This window comes from Colias eurytheme, chromosome 27 (assembly GCF_061535395.1).
Source record: "Colias eurytheme isolate Ceu_HAF_F1 chromosome 27, ilColEury1 Martin Lab GWU primary, whole genome shotgun sequence".
In the NCBI taxonomy this organism is placed as follows: Eukaryota; Metazoa; Arthropoda; class Insecta; order Lepidoptera; family Pieridae; genus Colias; species Colias eurytheme.
In genome coordinates, this window is record NC_143006.1 from 5,100,959 (window position 1) to 5,118,761 (window position 17,803).

The following is a 17,803-nucleotide window of genomic DNA, read 5'->3' on the forward strand; positions in this document are numbered from 1 at the left end:
AGTGTAGGTCGCGTGGTCGGCAAAAGTTCACGTGTACGCGTGTATACGCGAGTATAGGTGCAAGTTTTTGTGTAAGTATTAATATTATATATTTTGTACATTTATATATTTTTTAAGACTTTGAATACTTTATGAAGTATGTATAGTAAAATATATGTATGAATGTTGCTCTAAATTACATTTTGACCAATTTTTTAGGCCATACTTCATGATCGATCGAACGATGATCAAATCAGATTGTTGCTGGAAGAAACAAGTTCTGGTTCTGCTATGAAGACGAAAATGACAGTGAGGTGGAAGACAACGTGGAGGTACAAGAAAAGACATACGACACCGAGCAAGACGATGACAATGAAGAGATATCTGAAGTTCCCGTGATTTTTACTTGGGAAAAGATGGACAGACAAGGCTCAAAACTAAGCCAAACATAGATAAATATGTGCTTTGATATGTTTATTATTATAACTTAGAAGTTTATTTTGTTTTGAAAAAGAAGTTCTGTTTTTAAAGTGAAACTTTTATTACATCGTCTCAAATAAATGTAATTTTTTACGACATCACATTAGAGACCTCAAAAATAACAGTACTTCTCCACTATTTAATGGATGTTATTATACATATAAACCTTCCTCTTGAATCACTCTATCTATTAATAAATAACCGGCCAAGTGCGAGTCGGACTCGCGCACCGAGGGTTCCGTACAAATAAGTTTAAAATTATTAAAAAAAAATATTATGTGATGTAACTAAAAATTTATGGTTTTCGTAATTTTTCCTTTATCTATGCTATAAGACGTTGCTTCGTACCAAATTTCAAGATTCTGAGTTCACGGGAAGCACCCTGTAGGTTTTGATTCCCTTGCAAGTGTTGAAAATTTGCGGCATAAACGGCTGTATCTTTTGATTGCGTTGGCTTAGAAGTTTGATTTTTTCACAGCTTCAAGGGACAGTAGACCTATAAATTTCAGTAATTGATATAAATTTCAAGTATAAATTTAAGGGTCTTGACATACGGACGGACGGACAGACGGACAACAAAGTGATCCTATAAGGGTTCCGTTTTTTCCTTTTGAGGTACGGAAGTCGGAACCCTAAAAAAAACTGCATCAAAATCCGTTGCGTAGTTTCAAAGATTTAAGCGTACAAAGGGACATAGGGACAGAGAAAGCGACTTTGTTTTATACTATGTAGTGATAAGCTCGACACAGCGCAGCATGGCAGAGCTCCATAAAAACATAGCACAGTTCGGCACAGCGCGGCTCAGCATGGCGGGTAGCGCCCCTCGCTCGAGACTGCTGCGTTTTTAAACAGAGCGTAGCCTCACACAGCGCAGCACAGCATGGTTTGTTTGTATCCTCATTAAAATATTAGACGAGCGAGTTGACCAAACACAGCACAGCGCAGTACAGCGCAGCATAGCTCGATGTTGATTTGTCACCCTTAGAACTACAAAAATGACAGTTAAATGATAAGTTTTATACGCAAGCAAAAATTTAAAACCCGTCTGAAAACCTAGTTAAATTAAAATTTCATGTAATGTTTACAGGGATGATAATATTCCCAAGAATTTTGCCGTTTCACGTTCAATGTGTCGTTTCACGTTATAGCAAACAGGCGATAAAACTCTCAAAGTTATTGTTTTTGTATTACAAAAATTCTTTAATAACAATGATCTGGGATTATTAACTATAATATGTTTATTATCTAATTCATTGTGTTATTTCACCACTCTTTAGTCTATTTAGCCATAAAAGACTCTTTTACCCAACGTTTCGAACAGAGCAGGCTCTTTCATCTATTCTATTCTGGTATAATCGAAGAAGAAACATCAAAGCTCCCATCAACAATGGCATTCGCTTCAGCACATTCTCGTTATCAATACAGTTTTTGTGCGCGACAGACTTCACGCTCGAGTTGAGACCTCTGATTGGAGGCCGGCACTCGCTTTGTGAGTGACGATTGGTTGTTACTTTTACGATTACGATTTATGTTTTTGTGTCGCCTTTTTGTGGTAATTATTGCTCTGGTGCAGTGGGTTTCCGTGCGTGAAGTAGGTAGATATTTAGAGGTTGAGAAAAATTATTGTGTGATTTTGAGAAGGATTATTGGAGTATTGGCAAATGTTTTCGGGGTGTGATAGGGAATATTCTGATAAACTATGTAGATTAGATGCGTTGTATTCTGTTTTATAGATATTTAGAGGTAAAGAACAAGTATTGCAGTTGAAAAAGGGTTGATTTTGATTTCTGCGGAACTGAAAGAATTATTTTATTTTAGGTGTGCAAAATAGAATAGGATATAGATGTAATTAGTGTTTAAAACTTTTATTACAAATTGCATTTCAATATCGAATTACAATCGGCGCGTGCGTGATTTTTCTATGTATTACAAAACAAAATAACGCAGTTCGCAGTTTAGAGCCATTTCGACACAGATGACAAACGGAGCGTAAAGTTTATAGGTATATGCTATAGGCATACTCAATAGCCTATGCCTATTTTTACTATATAATATTGTAAATACAAAGTGTGTTTGTTTGTCTTTCACGTCGTAATGGAGCGATTAAATAATATGATTTTGCTGTCTGTAGATTGTTAGATAGATATTTTACCGCAGTAAAATATCTCATTCCCATGCAATGGGATGACTACGCGTGCGAAGCCGCGGGCGGAAAGCTGTCTATGTACCTACTGTGATTGTATACAGGTATTCTAAATGCTCATTTACACTGTGTACCGAAACGGAATTGGGCTCTTCAAGGGAATTAAGGGATCGCTCCGCAGTGCGTTGATTAAATTATTTGTACGCAAACAGAAAAAGGATAGGATGCTAATTTTGCGAAAATTTTATAACGTTTTTCCTCGTTTCAGGCGGTAACTCATTCGCTTGCTTGGGAAATTGTAAATGCTATTTAGCTTTATGATAGACTTATATTTTATTTATGATGCAACCGCTTTTTTATTAATAATCCTTTGTGAAATAGAGCATGCTTGTACACAACGCATGTCGTGAGTCATTACTGGCAGTATACACATATTATTGCATTTTGTTACGATATAATATAATGTTCTGTTTGGACTTTAGATCATAATACTACAACTAAATGAGGCATAGTACGTCACACGTGGTTTACCTTTTAGGTTCTACAACATGCCTATTTTAACATGAAACCACTGAATTGCTTCAGCTCAGTGGTGCGATTATTACGCCCCATATTCATGGTATATGTTTACAATTTACAATCGTTACAATATTGAAATCATTGAAATAACGTCTCATATTGGTTGGGATGATTGTTTATTAATTCCGAAACAGAAGAAATTCGATTGCTCAGTCGGCGTCACGTATGGCCGAGATTGTAGGCGAAAGACGCGAGTTCGAATCCCGTCTCGCGATCGAATTCTCATTTTTAGCAGCAAAGTTGAATCAACATGTTGCATGGCAACATGCTAGTGTTGTTGTAACTTGTAGTCTGTTTTGAATGATGTCTCGCGAGAAGAGTCCACACTAAAAAGGAAACAACAATTTTAAGCAACATTGTTGATCAACTGTTGCTTAAAAAATACATTGAATTTTTTTGGCTCGGCTTTGGCTTTACTACAGCTTCAAAAAAGCTTATAATTCAATAATAAAATACGCTGTCAATTACCCAATTGTAAAGGCAGTAAAACGTTCGTATATTATGTAGTGTAAGTATGTATGTATGGTGATGAATGTTACGAAAAGTGATCATATTATTACAACTACAAGCGACCACTTTACCGCTCATTATTCAATTCCGTTTGCAAATTGTCCGAATTGTCGTGACATATCGCTCTTGGGAAGAATAAATGGGTATTTTTTTGTACGTTTATCCCACGGATGTATGAAGGGAATAATGTAATTTATTGTTATTTGTTAGTATATACCTACATACAATAGTAATGGTGTAAAAGCTTGATTAATAAAGAGTTGCTGTACACAGGTTAAGGTCTTTGATAGCAAATGTTTTAATCATTGTGCACTGTTTTACAGTATATTGTTACTTTATATTTGAAGGGCTTTAAATGTTTTGTTCATAACAACAAAAATATGATATGTATTTAAAAATGATAGCGTCTGGCATCACGTGAGGTCTTCAAAACAATATTAATCTCGAAGTCTGCAATACAATTTACGACACAAAAGTAATAAAAACTAGAAGTGAAAGTTTATGTACCTTTTTGTGTTGAATATAAATTGTATTGTTTATTATCTACATATTCATAAATTTTAGTTCTTTATTAAGCTATAAAAATTAAATATTACAAAACGTGCTTGCTTACATCTTAATATATATAAATCTCGTGTCACAATGACTCTCCTCAATGGACTCCTAAACCACTTAACCGATTATAATAAAATTCGCACACCATGTGCAGTTCGATCCAACTTGAGAGATAGGATAGTTTAAACATGTAGGTACCACGGGCGAAGCCGGGGCGGACCGCTAGTTTATATTATATAGACAGGTAATTATAATAGCTCTCGGTACCTAAGCATAAGTTCCTAGGAAGTATTTTAACAATTGCGACATCTAAAAATAAACTCATCAAGGCATTGTCGAGAGGCAATCATCGCTCAGTTTAGAGAATGAATAACGTCTATGACTTTGCACATTGTTATACCTACCTGTCTCTGTGTACTTACATGTTAGTCTATTTTATATGTTAGTGAACTTAGCAGATCATTTTTAGCAGATCAAAAAAAAAATGTGAGTTCTTATCGCGTGCATTTGAGTTCTACAGTTCCTGATACTTTTTAGAAATAGTTCTGGCGTTTTTACCTTAAAAAACGACATTTGAAAAAATGATCTGCCAACTTCCCGTAGCAGATCATTTTTAGCAGATAAAAAAAAAAAAAAATTGTGAGTTCTTATCGCGTGCAGTTGAGTTCTACAGTTCCTGATACTTTTTAGAAATAGTTCTGGCGTTTTTACCTTAAAAAACGACATTTGAAAAAATGATCTGCCAACTTCCCGTAGTAGATTATTTTTAGCAGATCAAAAAAAAAATGTGAGTTCTTAATATCGCGTGCAGTTGAGTTCTACAGTTCCTGATACTTTTTAGAAATAATTCTGGCGTTTTTACCTTAAAAAACGACATTTGAAAAAATTTATCTGCCAACTTCCCGTAGCAGATCATTTTTAGCAGATCAAAAAAAAATGTGAGTTCTTATCGCGTGCAGTTGAGTTCTACAGTTCCTGATACTTTTTAGAAATACTCGCGTAAAATGAAACACTAGAAAATTTATTTATGCCATATTTCATCACGCCGTAGCACCATGCCGTAGCAGCATGCCGTAGCATCACGCCGTAGCATCACGCCGTAGTATCATGCCGTAGCATTATGCCGTAGCTTCATGCCGTAGCATCATGCCGTAGCATCATGCCGTAGCACGATGCCGTAGCAGCATGCCGTAGCATCATGCCGTAGCATCACGCCGTAGTATCATGCCGTAGCATCATGCCGTAGCTTCATGCCGTAGCATCATGCCGTAGTATCATGCCGTAGCATCATGCCGTAGCATCATGCCGTAGCATCATGCCGTAGCATCACGCCGTAGCATCATGCCGTAGCATCACGCCGTAGCACGACGCCGTAGCATCATGCCGTAGCATCACGCCGTAGCATCACATCGTAGCATCACACCGTAGCATCACGCCGTAGCATCACAGCGTAGCATCACGCCGTAACACATGCCGTAGCATTACGCCGTAGCATCACAGCGTAGCATCACGCCGTAGCATCAAGTCGTAGCATTACGTCTTAGCATCACGTTAAGCCGGGTCCAGGTCGGGTTTTTTCAAATGTCGTTTGTTAAGGTAAAAACGCCAGAACTATTTCTAAAAAGTATCAGGAACTGTAGAACTCAACTGCACGCGATAAGAACTCAAATTTTTGTTTTGATCTGCTAAAAATGATCTGCTAAGTTCACTAACATCTATTTTATGTTGTGTGCTGAAATTTTGTATTCATTTAAACATTATAAAAAGCGAGTTTGTTTGGTTTAGGATACATAGTTTTGATACGGTAGTTTACGAGTCATTAATTAGAAATTTCGTAACTGTTAAGTAATATATTGTATATTCTATAGGCAATGAATAGGAATTAGGAACGTACTGATATAGGTTTGAATTATTTATTGGAAAACGTATGTATTTGCTGGTTATATTCGATAGTAGAATCGCGTTTTATAATATGTAATTCTTTCTACACGATTTATATTTTACTTTTAGGGCAGAATTCATATGTTCACATGTTCGTCGTTTTCCTCATATTCATTGAAAACATCCAAGGTTGGGTATTGTTTGTAAAAATAGCCCTTAATACAATGTTTCGATTATATGCTATTATTATTGAAATGATAAGGTACGTAGGCAATAGGCATGTCATTGATAGGGCTTGGCATACAGCCAGATTTTACGGTTTTCCTCTTATTTGTATTTAAATGAGTATGTATCGAAAGTATTTAGTTTTTCGTAGGGATGTGACCTCGATTCAGAAAAATCGATTACTCAATAATCGATTTTTTTTGTTTAGAAATAAATCGATTTGTGAAAAATCGATTAAAAAAAAAATAATCGATTTTTTTTCACCTCGACTTTTTATGCGAAAAAACCGAGGTACCGATGTAAGATAAAAGCCCCAATACTGGACCATGTACCAGTACCGGAACACTCCATGCATTTGTATATATTTGTGAATATAGATATACAAATATATGGAGTGTTCCGGTACTGGTACATGGTCCGGTATTGGGGCTTTTACCTTATTAGTGTAAATATATCATAAATATATTTAATTTAAATTTAATTCAAGTAAAAATTATTCAATATAATAAGTATCAAAAAATAGCCAAATGAGCTATTCTCAGATTTTATTAAATATTAACCCATTGACCACCGAGCGGCCCAATTCTCATTGGGCCGCTCGGTGGTCACATTAGATTTTCTATTGTGTCTGTGATTCCGGGGGCTAAGGGATTAAATCAGATTCGAATCTTCTCATACAAACTTTTAATACTCTTAATAACCTTAATACAGTAAAAAAAGTATTTAACAATAAGAGTAAAAAATGTAACAATTTTTTAGTCTCAAAACTAAAATACAAAGCACATCACTTGCAATATTCATTGTCTAAACTTACATTAAATGTAAGTTTAGACAATGAAAAAAAACGAATATTAATTGTTATTATCACAAATGATCAGTAGGTACGTAGTTTAACATTTGACTAAATTAATAATGAAATTAGCTGGTAAATATTAATAATAAATTAAACAAAATCTTGTTTAGTCTTAAAACTAAAAAATACTATAAACTTTTAGTTTAAATAATAAACCTAAAATAAATAATTGCCACAAATTCTTAGTATTACTTAACATTTGACTATAATCGTGGTAAAATAAAAATAAACCGATTAGTTTAAGTAGTAAATAAAACGACAATTGTTAAATATTAGTTAAAAATAAAAAAAAAGCTTATTCCAATCTTTGAGCTTCAATAATAAAAAAACTAAAATAAATAATAGCCACAAATGTTTAGTAGTCCATTGAATGAGTCCCTCCAAGGGGGGTCTAGAGTGCGTGAGTTAGTAACGTAAGATGTTTCTTCGGAAACATGTCAAGAGTCCCTAGGTAATAAACATACTAAAACCCCGGGCCACTAGGAGGAGCCCCGGAGTGGAGGGAGGGGGGAAATGGGTCCATTTTTTCATTTTTCGCTTAAATCTCAAAAACGGTACATGTTAGAGAAAAACTTTCAAGGAAAAATTGAAAGGCCATAAAATTATCTACAAGTTGTACCTGAATCATTTTTTCCTATATCCTACCGTTTCTGAGTTATACGCAGTAAAACATGATTTTGGCTCAAACAATTTCAACATCAATCGATCAAAAAATATTTATTTCTTCCAAAAAACTCAAATGTGCAACTTGTGACCAGTACTGATAGATTGCTCTTAATTAGTTCTATAATTGGTAAAATAAACACATTCCTCCATGGAAGCCTTTAGGAGGAATCGATTGTCAAAATATTATATTAGGGCAGTTTGAGTTACTGAACTTGATCTTTTTATTTTTTTCTTCCAAAAAACTCAAAAGTGCAACTTGTGACCGGTACAGATAGATTGCTCATAATTAGGTCTATCATTGCTAAAAATACTAGATTCCACCACGGAGGCGTTTACGGGGAATTGAATTTTATCAGGGTAGTTACGATACATGAACTTTTTATTTTTTTTCTTCCAAAAAGCTCAAAAGTGCAACTTGTGACCGGTACAGATAGATTGCTCATAATTAGGTCTATAATTGATAAAAATACCAGATTCCACCATGGAGGCGTTTACGGGGAATTGAATTTTATTAGGGTAGTTAGTTAAAAAGTTCATGTATCGTAACTACCCTAATAAAATTCAATACCTCCTAAAGGCCTCCATGGTGGAATCTGGTTTTTTTATCAATGATAGACCTAATTATGAGCAATCTATCGGTACCAGTCACAAGTTGCACTTTTGAGTTTTTTTGGAAGAAAAAAAATAAAAAGTTCAAGTATCGTATCTACCCTAATAAAATTCAATTCCCCGTAAACGCCTCCATGGTGGAATCGCGTATTTTTATCAATGATAGACCTAATTATGAGCAATCTATCTGTACCGGTCACAAGTTGCACTTTTGAGTTTTTTGGAAGAAAAAAATAAAAAGATCAAGTTCAGTAACTCGAAACTACCCTAATATAGTATTTTGACAATCGATTCCTCCTAAAGGCTTCCATGGAGGAATGTGTTTATTTTACCAATTATAGACCTAATTAAGAGCAATCTAACAGTACCAGTCACAAGTTGCACTTTTGAGTTTTTTGGAAGAAAAAAATAAAAAGATCAAGTTCAGTAACTCAAACTACCCTAATATAGTATTTTGAAAATCGATTCCTCCTAAAGGCTTCCATGGAGGAATGTGTTTATTTTACTAATTATAGACCTAATTAAGAGCAATCTATCAGTATCGGTCACAAGTTGCACTTTTGAGTTTTTTTGGAGAAAAAAAATAAAAAGTTCAAGTATCGTAACTACCCTAATAAAGTTCAATTCCCCGTAAACGCCTCCGTGTTGGAATCTGGTATTTTTATCAATGATAGACCCAATTATGAGCAATCTATCTGTACCGGTCACAAGTTGCACTTATGAGTTTTTTGGAAGAAAAAATAAAAAGATCAAGTTCAGTAACTCAAACTACCATAATATAATATTTTGACAATCGATTCCTCCTAAAGGCTTCCATGGAGGAATGTGTTTATTTTACTAATTATAGACCTAATTAAGAGCAATCTATCAGTACCGGTCACAAGTTGCACTTTTGAGTTTTTTGGAAGAAAGAAATATTTTTTGATCGATTGATGTGGAAATTGTTTGAGCCAAAATCATGTTTTACTGCGTATAACTCAGAAACGGTAGGATATAGGAAAAAATGATTCAGGTACAACTTGTAGATAATTTTATGGCCTTTCAACTTTTCCTTGAAAGTTTTTCTCTAACATGTACCGTTTTTGAGATTTAAGCGAAAAATGAAAAAATGGACCCATTTTCCCCCTCCCCCCACTCCGGGGCTCCTCCTAGTGGCCCGGGGTTTTAGTATGTTTATTACCTAGGGACTCTTGACATGTTTCCGAAGAAACATCTTACGTTACTAACTCACGCACTCTAGAACTTTTTATTCAATGGACTATAGTGTCACTTAAGATTTGACTAGAATTGAAGTAAAATAAACCGATTAGTTTAAGTAGTAAATAAAACGATAACTGTTCAATATCAACATAAAAAACGAAAACATAACTTTCTTCGAAGTTTGAATCAAATATATAAAAAAAAAACTTCAATAAATTATTGCCATAAGTCTTCTGTTAAAGAGTTTAACAATAATAATTTTGGTAATCGCTTTCCTAAAATACGATTTCGAGTTTTCCTCACAATATTCCCAGCCTTAGAAAACAACCTTTCAGCTGGTGCAGAAGTGGCCATCACTGAGAGGTGTTTCAGAGCCAAATCTGTTAACTTTGGAAAAGTTCCTTCAGAACTTTTCCATACATTGAGTGGGTCTACATTAAGATTAGATAATGGTGCCGCAATATATAAGTCCAGTTCTGTATTTTTGGTTGTTGACATGTTTGCTTCCATTATTTTTTCATGGTGTACCTGCCATATATCTTGTCTGTTGACAGTCACTTCTGATGAAACAGACGATTCAGAATTGGTCACCGCTAGAACATCATTTCTGATGTTCAAACTCAAACATCGGTTAGTGTAATTAATGGTTTTTGACAAGGATAACGGCTCATCTAAGTAAATTTTTTTAAATCTAGGATCCAAAAACGTTGCGACAGAGAAAAGGTGAACCTTTTGAATGTTTTCAAATCTTTTGATCAATTCCGTTTGCAGTGTAAATTTTAATTGAATAGCCAAATTACTATTTACCGTTGTTGCATCTAATACAGTTCTCAAACACTTGATAATAGGTATGGCTTTACTGGCTGTCACATATTTTTCGGCGCTCATTTCTTCAGTCACATTGTGAAAAGGTCTTAAAACTTTTTCTACTTCTTTGAGCACAACAATTTCGTTGGCTTGAAGCATTTGGGGTGCATTTGGATGTTTTAATAAAATAGTTCCTATTGCACTACTCATTATTACAAAACGTTCGATCATAAATAATTGTGAATTCCACCTGGTGGATACGTCTCCAATTAAATGCTTCAATTTTCCTTCGGGAACTTTTTGTTGTATTTGCAACTGTCGCAGCTCTTCAGCGCCGACGCCGCTTTGGTGAAACCAAGTCACGATTTTTCGAGCTTTATCTAAAAATACTTTCACTTCAGTACAGTTCACTGAATTTTCAACTACTAAATTCAGTGTATGTGCTACACATCGAATATGTTTTGCCCGACCAAAACTAATTTCAATAGCCTTAACTATGTTACTGCCATTATCAGTAGTGACACTTACAATTTTGTCATTAGGCAAATCCCAATCTTCACATACTTTGAGAATCATCTCCGATAAGTAGTCTCCGGTATGGTTCTCATGCAGCGGTTCACATGCGATGCTCATAGATTTCATTTCATAGTTTTCTACGAAGTGCACTGTCACACCTAAAAAACTTCTTAACTGCATGTCTTTCCATTCATCTATTGTGAGACAGACATTCTTAATAGATCTTAATTTTTGTTTGATGATGGCTTTCTTTTCTTCATACTTAGTGTCGATGAGATCTGTGATTGTTTTTCGACATGGAACCGTGTACAAAGGAACCACAGTCTTCATTAACTTTTTGAATCCTGTTCCTTCTACCATACTGTAAGGAAGACTGTCCCGACAAATCATTTCTGCGATAGTTTGAGTTATTTGTTTATTTTTATCGCCATTTGGAGCGTATGCTGAAACTCTCGAAAAAGCAGCTCCAATACTCGATTCAGCTCGTTTTGGCGTTGAAAATAAAGCTTCACTTTCTGTTGAGAAAGTTATTGATGGAATTTGCTGCACTCGTGAATTGTTATTTTCCAAGTTGCTAGTATCCTGAATAGCAACTTCACGTGAATTCTGTAGTAATAAAAATAAAAATTAAATTAAATAAAATTTTTTTCATTATTGCATAAAAATTACTGTCTATATCAATGTTTAAAAAATGAGTGATAGCTAAAAAATATATTTATAATAATATGCATTCTCGATTTCAGAATCAAATAAAGAATATTATAATAACAAATGCGTTGTTAATCTTTAAAAAGACAAGCTATTGTAGAGTAAGAAAAAGAAAATAAAATTTTAATTTAATTTAGGTTAAATGTTTGCAACTAGAACATATTAATTTAACTCATTATCTGAATTTTATAATTTGCTGTCGTAAGGGCTTTAATAACGAATAAATAATAATTTTACATTGAATGATTAGTGTTACCTTGTCAGCTTGTAAAACAGCGGAATGTTTCCGTTCCATATGCTGTTTCAAGTTTGTAGTGTTACTACAGGTTTTAAGTGTTTTTGGACAATATCTACATTGGGCAGTAGCATTATCTTTATTTATCTCAAAATAATTTCGCCAGCAACTATATGTTTTAGTAGTGGAAGACATTTTTTGATTTTTATGGTTAACGACCATTAACGACAATTATTTTGACAATTGACACTTCAAAACTTCAAAGATAAAAATCACAGATAAAAATAAAAACAAAAAAGATCACAACTAATTACTTATATTAGTATATACAGATGGCGCTGATTTTTTTATCTACTTGTTCAGTAAACTTACTTACCCATTTTTTCATAATACTGAAGTTTATCTGAAGTTAATTTTAAAGGAGATTGGTTACTATGGCACTTGGTATCGCAATCAAACTTATTGTGTCAAGATGAAATATAGCTCAATTTAAAGCTTGATGTTAGTACGTTTAGAAACGATTAAAGTTTTTATGTAAATGAGCCGCAGTTCGCGACAATATAAATAAAACAATAGTGTTATTCAACACTTTAAAAAAATACTTTATCGAGTTTAAACTAACGATGAACGTTAAGTTTTACATTTATTACATAGATAATATTTTAATTTACAAGATAAATGTGAAAAGTAAATCGTAATAAACATTATTTCAAAATAAATAACGTCGAACAATGCGTCAAACACAATGACAGATGACGCAGGACGCTTGCAAGAGAGATAGATATATGTAATATGTGTCAAAACAAAAACTTTTACTTTTATTTCTATTTATTCGGTATAATTACGACTTAATAGTGATAAATATGATCATTATAAATACAAATAGGAATTAACAATATCACGAATACGTGGCACAACTAAAATTTTACCGATACCACCCGTGGTCATTCTCCATTTTTATCACAAATCAATTACAGTAAAAAATGCTTCTAAAAATTTTCATTTGTACCTAATTTTTATTAATTTTCACATGTGAAATTTTTGAATTAAATTTTTTTTATAATAATTTAATTGCCATTAAATTTCATGAATATTTTTAGTCTGTCAACTTTAGTGTCATATTTTGTCATCCATCACACAGATAGCACTATTTACAAAAATCGATTTAAAATGTGTAATTCTTATACTTAATCGATTTATTAAAAATCGATGTTTACCATTAATAAAATCGATTATAAAAAATCGACAATGGAAAAAAAATAATCGATTAAAGTAATAATCGATTATTTATTCACTTCCCTAGTTTTTCGATTTCAGATTGCATACCTTTTTTCAATTAAACCAAACTTTTTCGAAATTTACAGTGAACAGAAAATATACGAAAATGTTATTTTTCTCGATAATAAAAATTCTATCTCTTCAGTTTCCTGCAGGTAGATCATTAAAATCCATTTTGAAGTACCTACCTACGTATCTAGATTGTGTTTTGTTTTTTTACAAACAATATTTCTCTACGCTTTTGTTTCAACGGGTACCTAGGTGTATTCTGTATAGCTAGAGGGCAGCAATTGAAGGGAAAATGATGTGTATTCAAGTGTATGTACCTATGTGTACAATGGAGGGTCCGCCACCCCGGGACGGACAAGTATAGTCGAGCGAGTCGTAGATATTAATAGGTAAAGTAGTGAAGGTTAGACCGGGAGATACTGACACAAAATTTCGAGTCATTTGTAACAGGATGGCGGTTCTACAGGGTTCTTAGTACGCAATGACAAAAAGAAAAATGATGGTGTGAACGCTGGTACTGGCGGCTTAGTCGCGTGGGCGTTAGTCGAACTCGTCGGAAAATAGCGAAAGTCAAACGATTTGTAACAGTATGGCACTTATTTTTCCTGTAAGTTTGAGGATCAAAGAATATAAATACAAAATTTCAAAGATCTAGGTGTTGGAAATCTTCACTTATATAAATTAATAATAAATTTATTTTTCAAGTATGACAGCACTTTTTCCCCCTACTAGAAGTATGGCAAATATAATAATGGTCACATTTTATCAAATACTCTCCAAAAAGCCAAATGCAATACTGGTACAAAAAGATAGGCGAAATAAAAAAATTTTGCAGATTTTCGGCGGTATGGCGACCATTTGGAATCGTCCGAAAAGTATGGCATGGCGATTTTCGTAAATGGCTGCACGACGATGGTTACCTGTGCAAAAGTTAGCTTGGTACAAATGGTTGAATAATTGTTTTTTTTAAATCAACACATTCGCGTCGGTATGGCGGGCTGTAAGTCATACCGGAAAAGTATGGCATGACACTACCGCCTACTTCTTTTTTATGGGCTATCGGTAAATTCTAAAATTTTTGTGTTACAAATCGTTTGACTTTCGCTATTTTTCCGACGAGTTCGACTAACGCCCACGCGACTAACCCACCAGTACCAGCGTTCACACCATCATTTTTCTTTTTGTCATTGCGTACTAAGACCCCTGTAGAACCGCCATCCTGTTACAAATGACTCGAAATTTTGTGTCAGTATCTCCCGGTCTAGGTAGGTAGGTAGGTGCGTTTGTAGGCGCGGGTGACGGGACAATACGAGAAAAACGTGTATGTAGATAAACTTATGTTGTATTGTATAAAAATTGAACTAAGGGTCCGGTTTAAAAATAAATCTTTCCGTGTTTGATTGCCCATTTATCGAGGAAGGCTATATATATATATATACCAACAGGCAACAGGAGCGGAGCCACGCGGGTGAAACCGCGAAGCGCAGCTGGTTAGGTATATTAGGAATATAATATATATTATTATTTTCATGGATTTACAAGTCTGAAATTACGTAAAATTACACACAGGTACACGCCTGGCGCTTTCAACAAAGTTAAGTCCATTATATTTTAAATGTGAATTTTTAGCGTGAATTTTTTAACCAAAGTTATTTTGTCATTCCGCGAATATCTCTGAGTTTTAAACTATATCGTGTGTTGTACAATTTTAATGAGTTAAAGTCGACTCACTGTTGACTATGTGTGTGTGTGAGTACGCACACAAACGATTAGTAGTGTGCGCGTAATAAGTCATTAAGCCTTTTGCTGTATTCCCTTTTTCTTTGAATGTAAAGTCTGCGACATTTTTTAGGGTTCCGTAGCCAAAATGGCAAAAACGGAACCCTTATAGTTTCGTCATGTCCGTCTGTCCGTCTGTCCGTCTGTCCGTCTGTCACAGCCGATTTACTCGGAAACTATAAGTACTACAGTGATGAAATTTGATGGGAATATGTGTTGTATGAACCGCTACAAAAATATGACACTAAATAGTAAAAAAAAGAATTGGGGGTGGGGCCCCCCATACATGTAACTGAGGGATGAAATTTTTTTTTTTCGATGTACATACCCGTGTGGGGTATCAATGGAAAGGTCTTTTAAAATGATATAAAGTTTTCTAAAAAACATTTTTCTTAAAGTGAACGGTTTTTGAGATATCAGCTCTCAAAGTCGTAAAAAGTATGTCCCCCCCCCTCTATTTTTATAACTACGGGGTATAAAATTCTAAAAAAAATAGAGGTGATGCATGCTAATTAACTCTTTCAACGATTTTTGGTTTGATCAAAGTATCTCTTATAGTTTTTGAGATAGGTTGATTTAACTGTAATTTATTATATTTGCTGCTACGGAACCCTTTGTGCGCGAGCCCGACTCGCACTTGGCCGGTTTTTTTTATTTTTTTTCTCTAGTAATGTCGTGCGCGGTTGTTAGTTGTTACTCTTTAGTTTTGTATTAACTGCTTTGTTTCTTTTATTTTACGGTTAGGTTAGAAGATGTTAGCTTTTTATGGAAGTAATGTGTGTAGGCTAATTTAAGGTGGTTCGTAGTAGTTTTATAGTCATTTTGGGCACTATAAATGTCGATAGATTACAACACATTAATCAAATTATGTTATATGTAGGTATACAACTTGTAGTTACTAGGTAGGTTTCCAATTTTCATAGTATGCATAGTAAATTAATCCAATAAACGCTTTGTAATTTGGGGAAATAGGAAACCCACTCTAATTACATAATGCATACTTAATTAATTAAATTCGGTTCCATTAAAAGGTACGTTGAAAGCATTATAGATATAGCGTTATCTCTTGATTTAATAAACTGCTATTTATAAAATAAAATCGTCAGAAGTAGACAATTTTCATTCATCAGGGTTAATTTCAAAGAATTCCACTCAACGGAAACAATATTGGAGTTTCCTTGCAAATTTTATCCCGTTATACGAACTAATCGCATTTAATTTGCATATTGTAATTGCTGACCCGGTAAAAAGTTTTATTATCCCTCCTCTCCATATACAGGGTGTTACACAAACATCGCTCTGTGTAAATATTGAAGTTTGGACTTTGGACTTTGCGAACATGGTTAGCAAAAGGTACACCCTTTATCGTGGATTAGATATTAATTAACGTGTGCGAGCTTTGAAGTGTATGCGTGATTTGGAATTGAGAAGGTTAAGGTAATGGAATAGTTTTCGATTGATAGACCACGACCTCTGTGGTTCGTAGCTTTAATTGAGTTGTTTGATTGTAGACTCTATGACGTAGGGGTTACGTTTGCTTATGAATAAACAGATAAAACTTTATAAAGTGACCTGGCTTTGATGATTTATAATTACTCCGCTCCTATTGGTCTTCACCTATGCTTGTGTATAATATTTTTGGAATACTCATCTCTTTTTACAAATAGTGTTTATGGCAATTAAATTGAGGTAATAGAATGAGTGTAATTTCATAGCAGTGTACACATTTATTTATTATTCAAACAGTAATCAATCATAATCCAAAGACAAATACCATAGTGCTACCCACTTAATAGTTTTCTGACATTTATGGTTTATTAATAAAGTACCGGACAAACTGTTATACGAGGTATTTATACCCGAAATAACGAACAAAGCTATTAAACATATATAGTCTATATGTTGTATTGTATTGTATAGTGTCTACTGTCTACACGCAATACAAATCTACTCTATATGTATTACTAGCTTTCCGCCCGCAGCTTTGTCCGCTTTGTCTAAAACCTGATAAATTATGCTACTAAAACTTACCTCTTGAAACACTATCTATTTAAAAACCGCATCTAAATCCGTTGCGTAGTTTTAAAGATTTAAATACATAGGGACACAGGAACAGAGAGATATATATAGGGACAGAGAAAGCTTTGTTTTATTCTAATATAGTGATGTAGGTACTCATTTGACGGTGTTATCACTTATCGCACATTGCCGAAACGTAAGTTCCGAGCGGAAACTGTAAGGTGGAAGCTATTTATTCTTCGGTAGAGGGACGCTATCTTAACGGGCCGCGGCGTTGGGTGGAGAAAATGATGCGGGATGCTGAACTACTTGAGCGTTTTTGTAGGCTTATCGAGTGGGGATGGAAATGTGTTACTTTTTTATAAGTACATAAACGTTTAAAGACTAAAGTATTCGTTTTAATATATGTTACATGTTGATTATTTAGATCTACCAGCTAGGAAGGTTTCGTTGGTTCATATAATATGAATTGGTATGAATTTGATTACGCATACGTAATTTTGGCTTGATACTTCTAGACATTAAATTCATACATATAAACAAAATATACATTTTATTAATGTTATTCTAATTAGTTTTATTTTAAATTGTTAGTCATAACTCATAGTTATCTAAACAGAGTGTACCGTGTACGTAGGTATGTGCTTTTTTAATAAATAAACATTAACGCCTTGACGACTATTTATTTAATAAAACCCGCACATTTAGCTAAAATCTTTTGCGCGTATACTTCTTACTTGAATAATAATAATATTTTCAACTGACAAGGTTA

General features: G+C 34.0%; 2 protein-coding genes across 3 annotated transcripts in view; one reads left to right on the forward strand and one right to left on the reverse strand.

Annotated features, from left to right (window-relative positions):
* Positions 1-17,803, forward strand: part of LOC149896897 (serine/threonine-protein kinase MARK2-like) — a 162,413-nt gene that overhangs the window by 28,041 nt on the left and 116,569 nt on the right. The gene's annotated exons all lie outside the window — the stretch shown is intronic.
* Positions 9,897-12,141, reverse strand: LOC149896899 (E3 SUMO-protein ligase ZBED1-like). Its single transcript, XM_090117076.1, has 2 exons — positions 11,968-12,141; positions 9,897-11,609 (listed from the first exon to the last, which is right to left on the reverse strand). The coding sequence occupies exons 1-2, from the start codon at positions 12,139-12,141 to the stop codon at positions 9,897-9,899; spliced, it is 1,887 nt and encodes a 628-aa protein (XP_089973202.1).

Bases quoted from the DNA above. Each gene is read 5' to 3' on its own strand.
- LOC149896899 (XM_090117076.1), bottom strand. From the start codon at position 12,141: ATGTCTTCCACTACTAAAACATATAGTTGCTGGCGAAATTATTTTGAG. The intron at 11,610-11,967 runs GTAACACTAATC...TTATTACTACAG, and splicing joins CTGTTTTACAAGCTGACAAG to AATTCACGTGAAGTTGCTAT.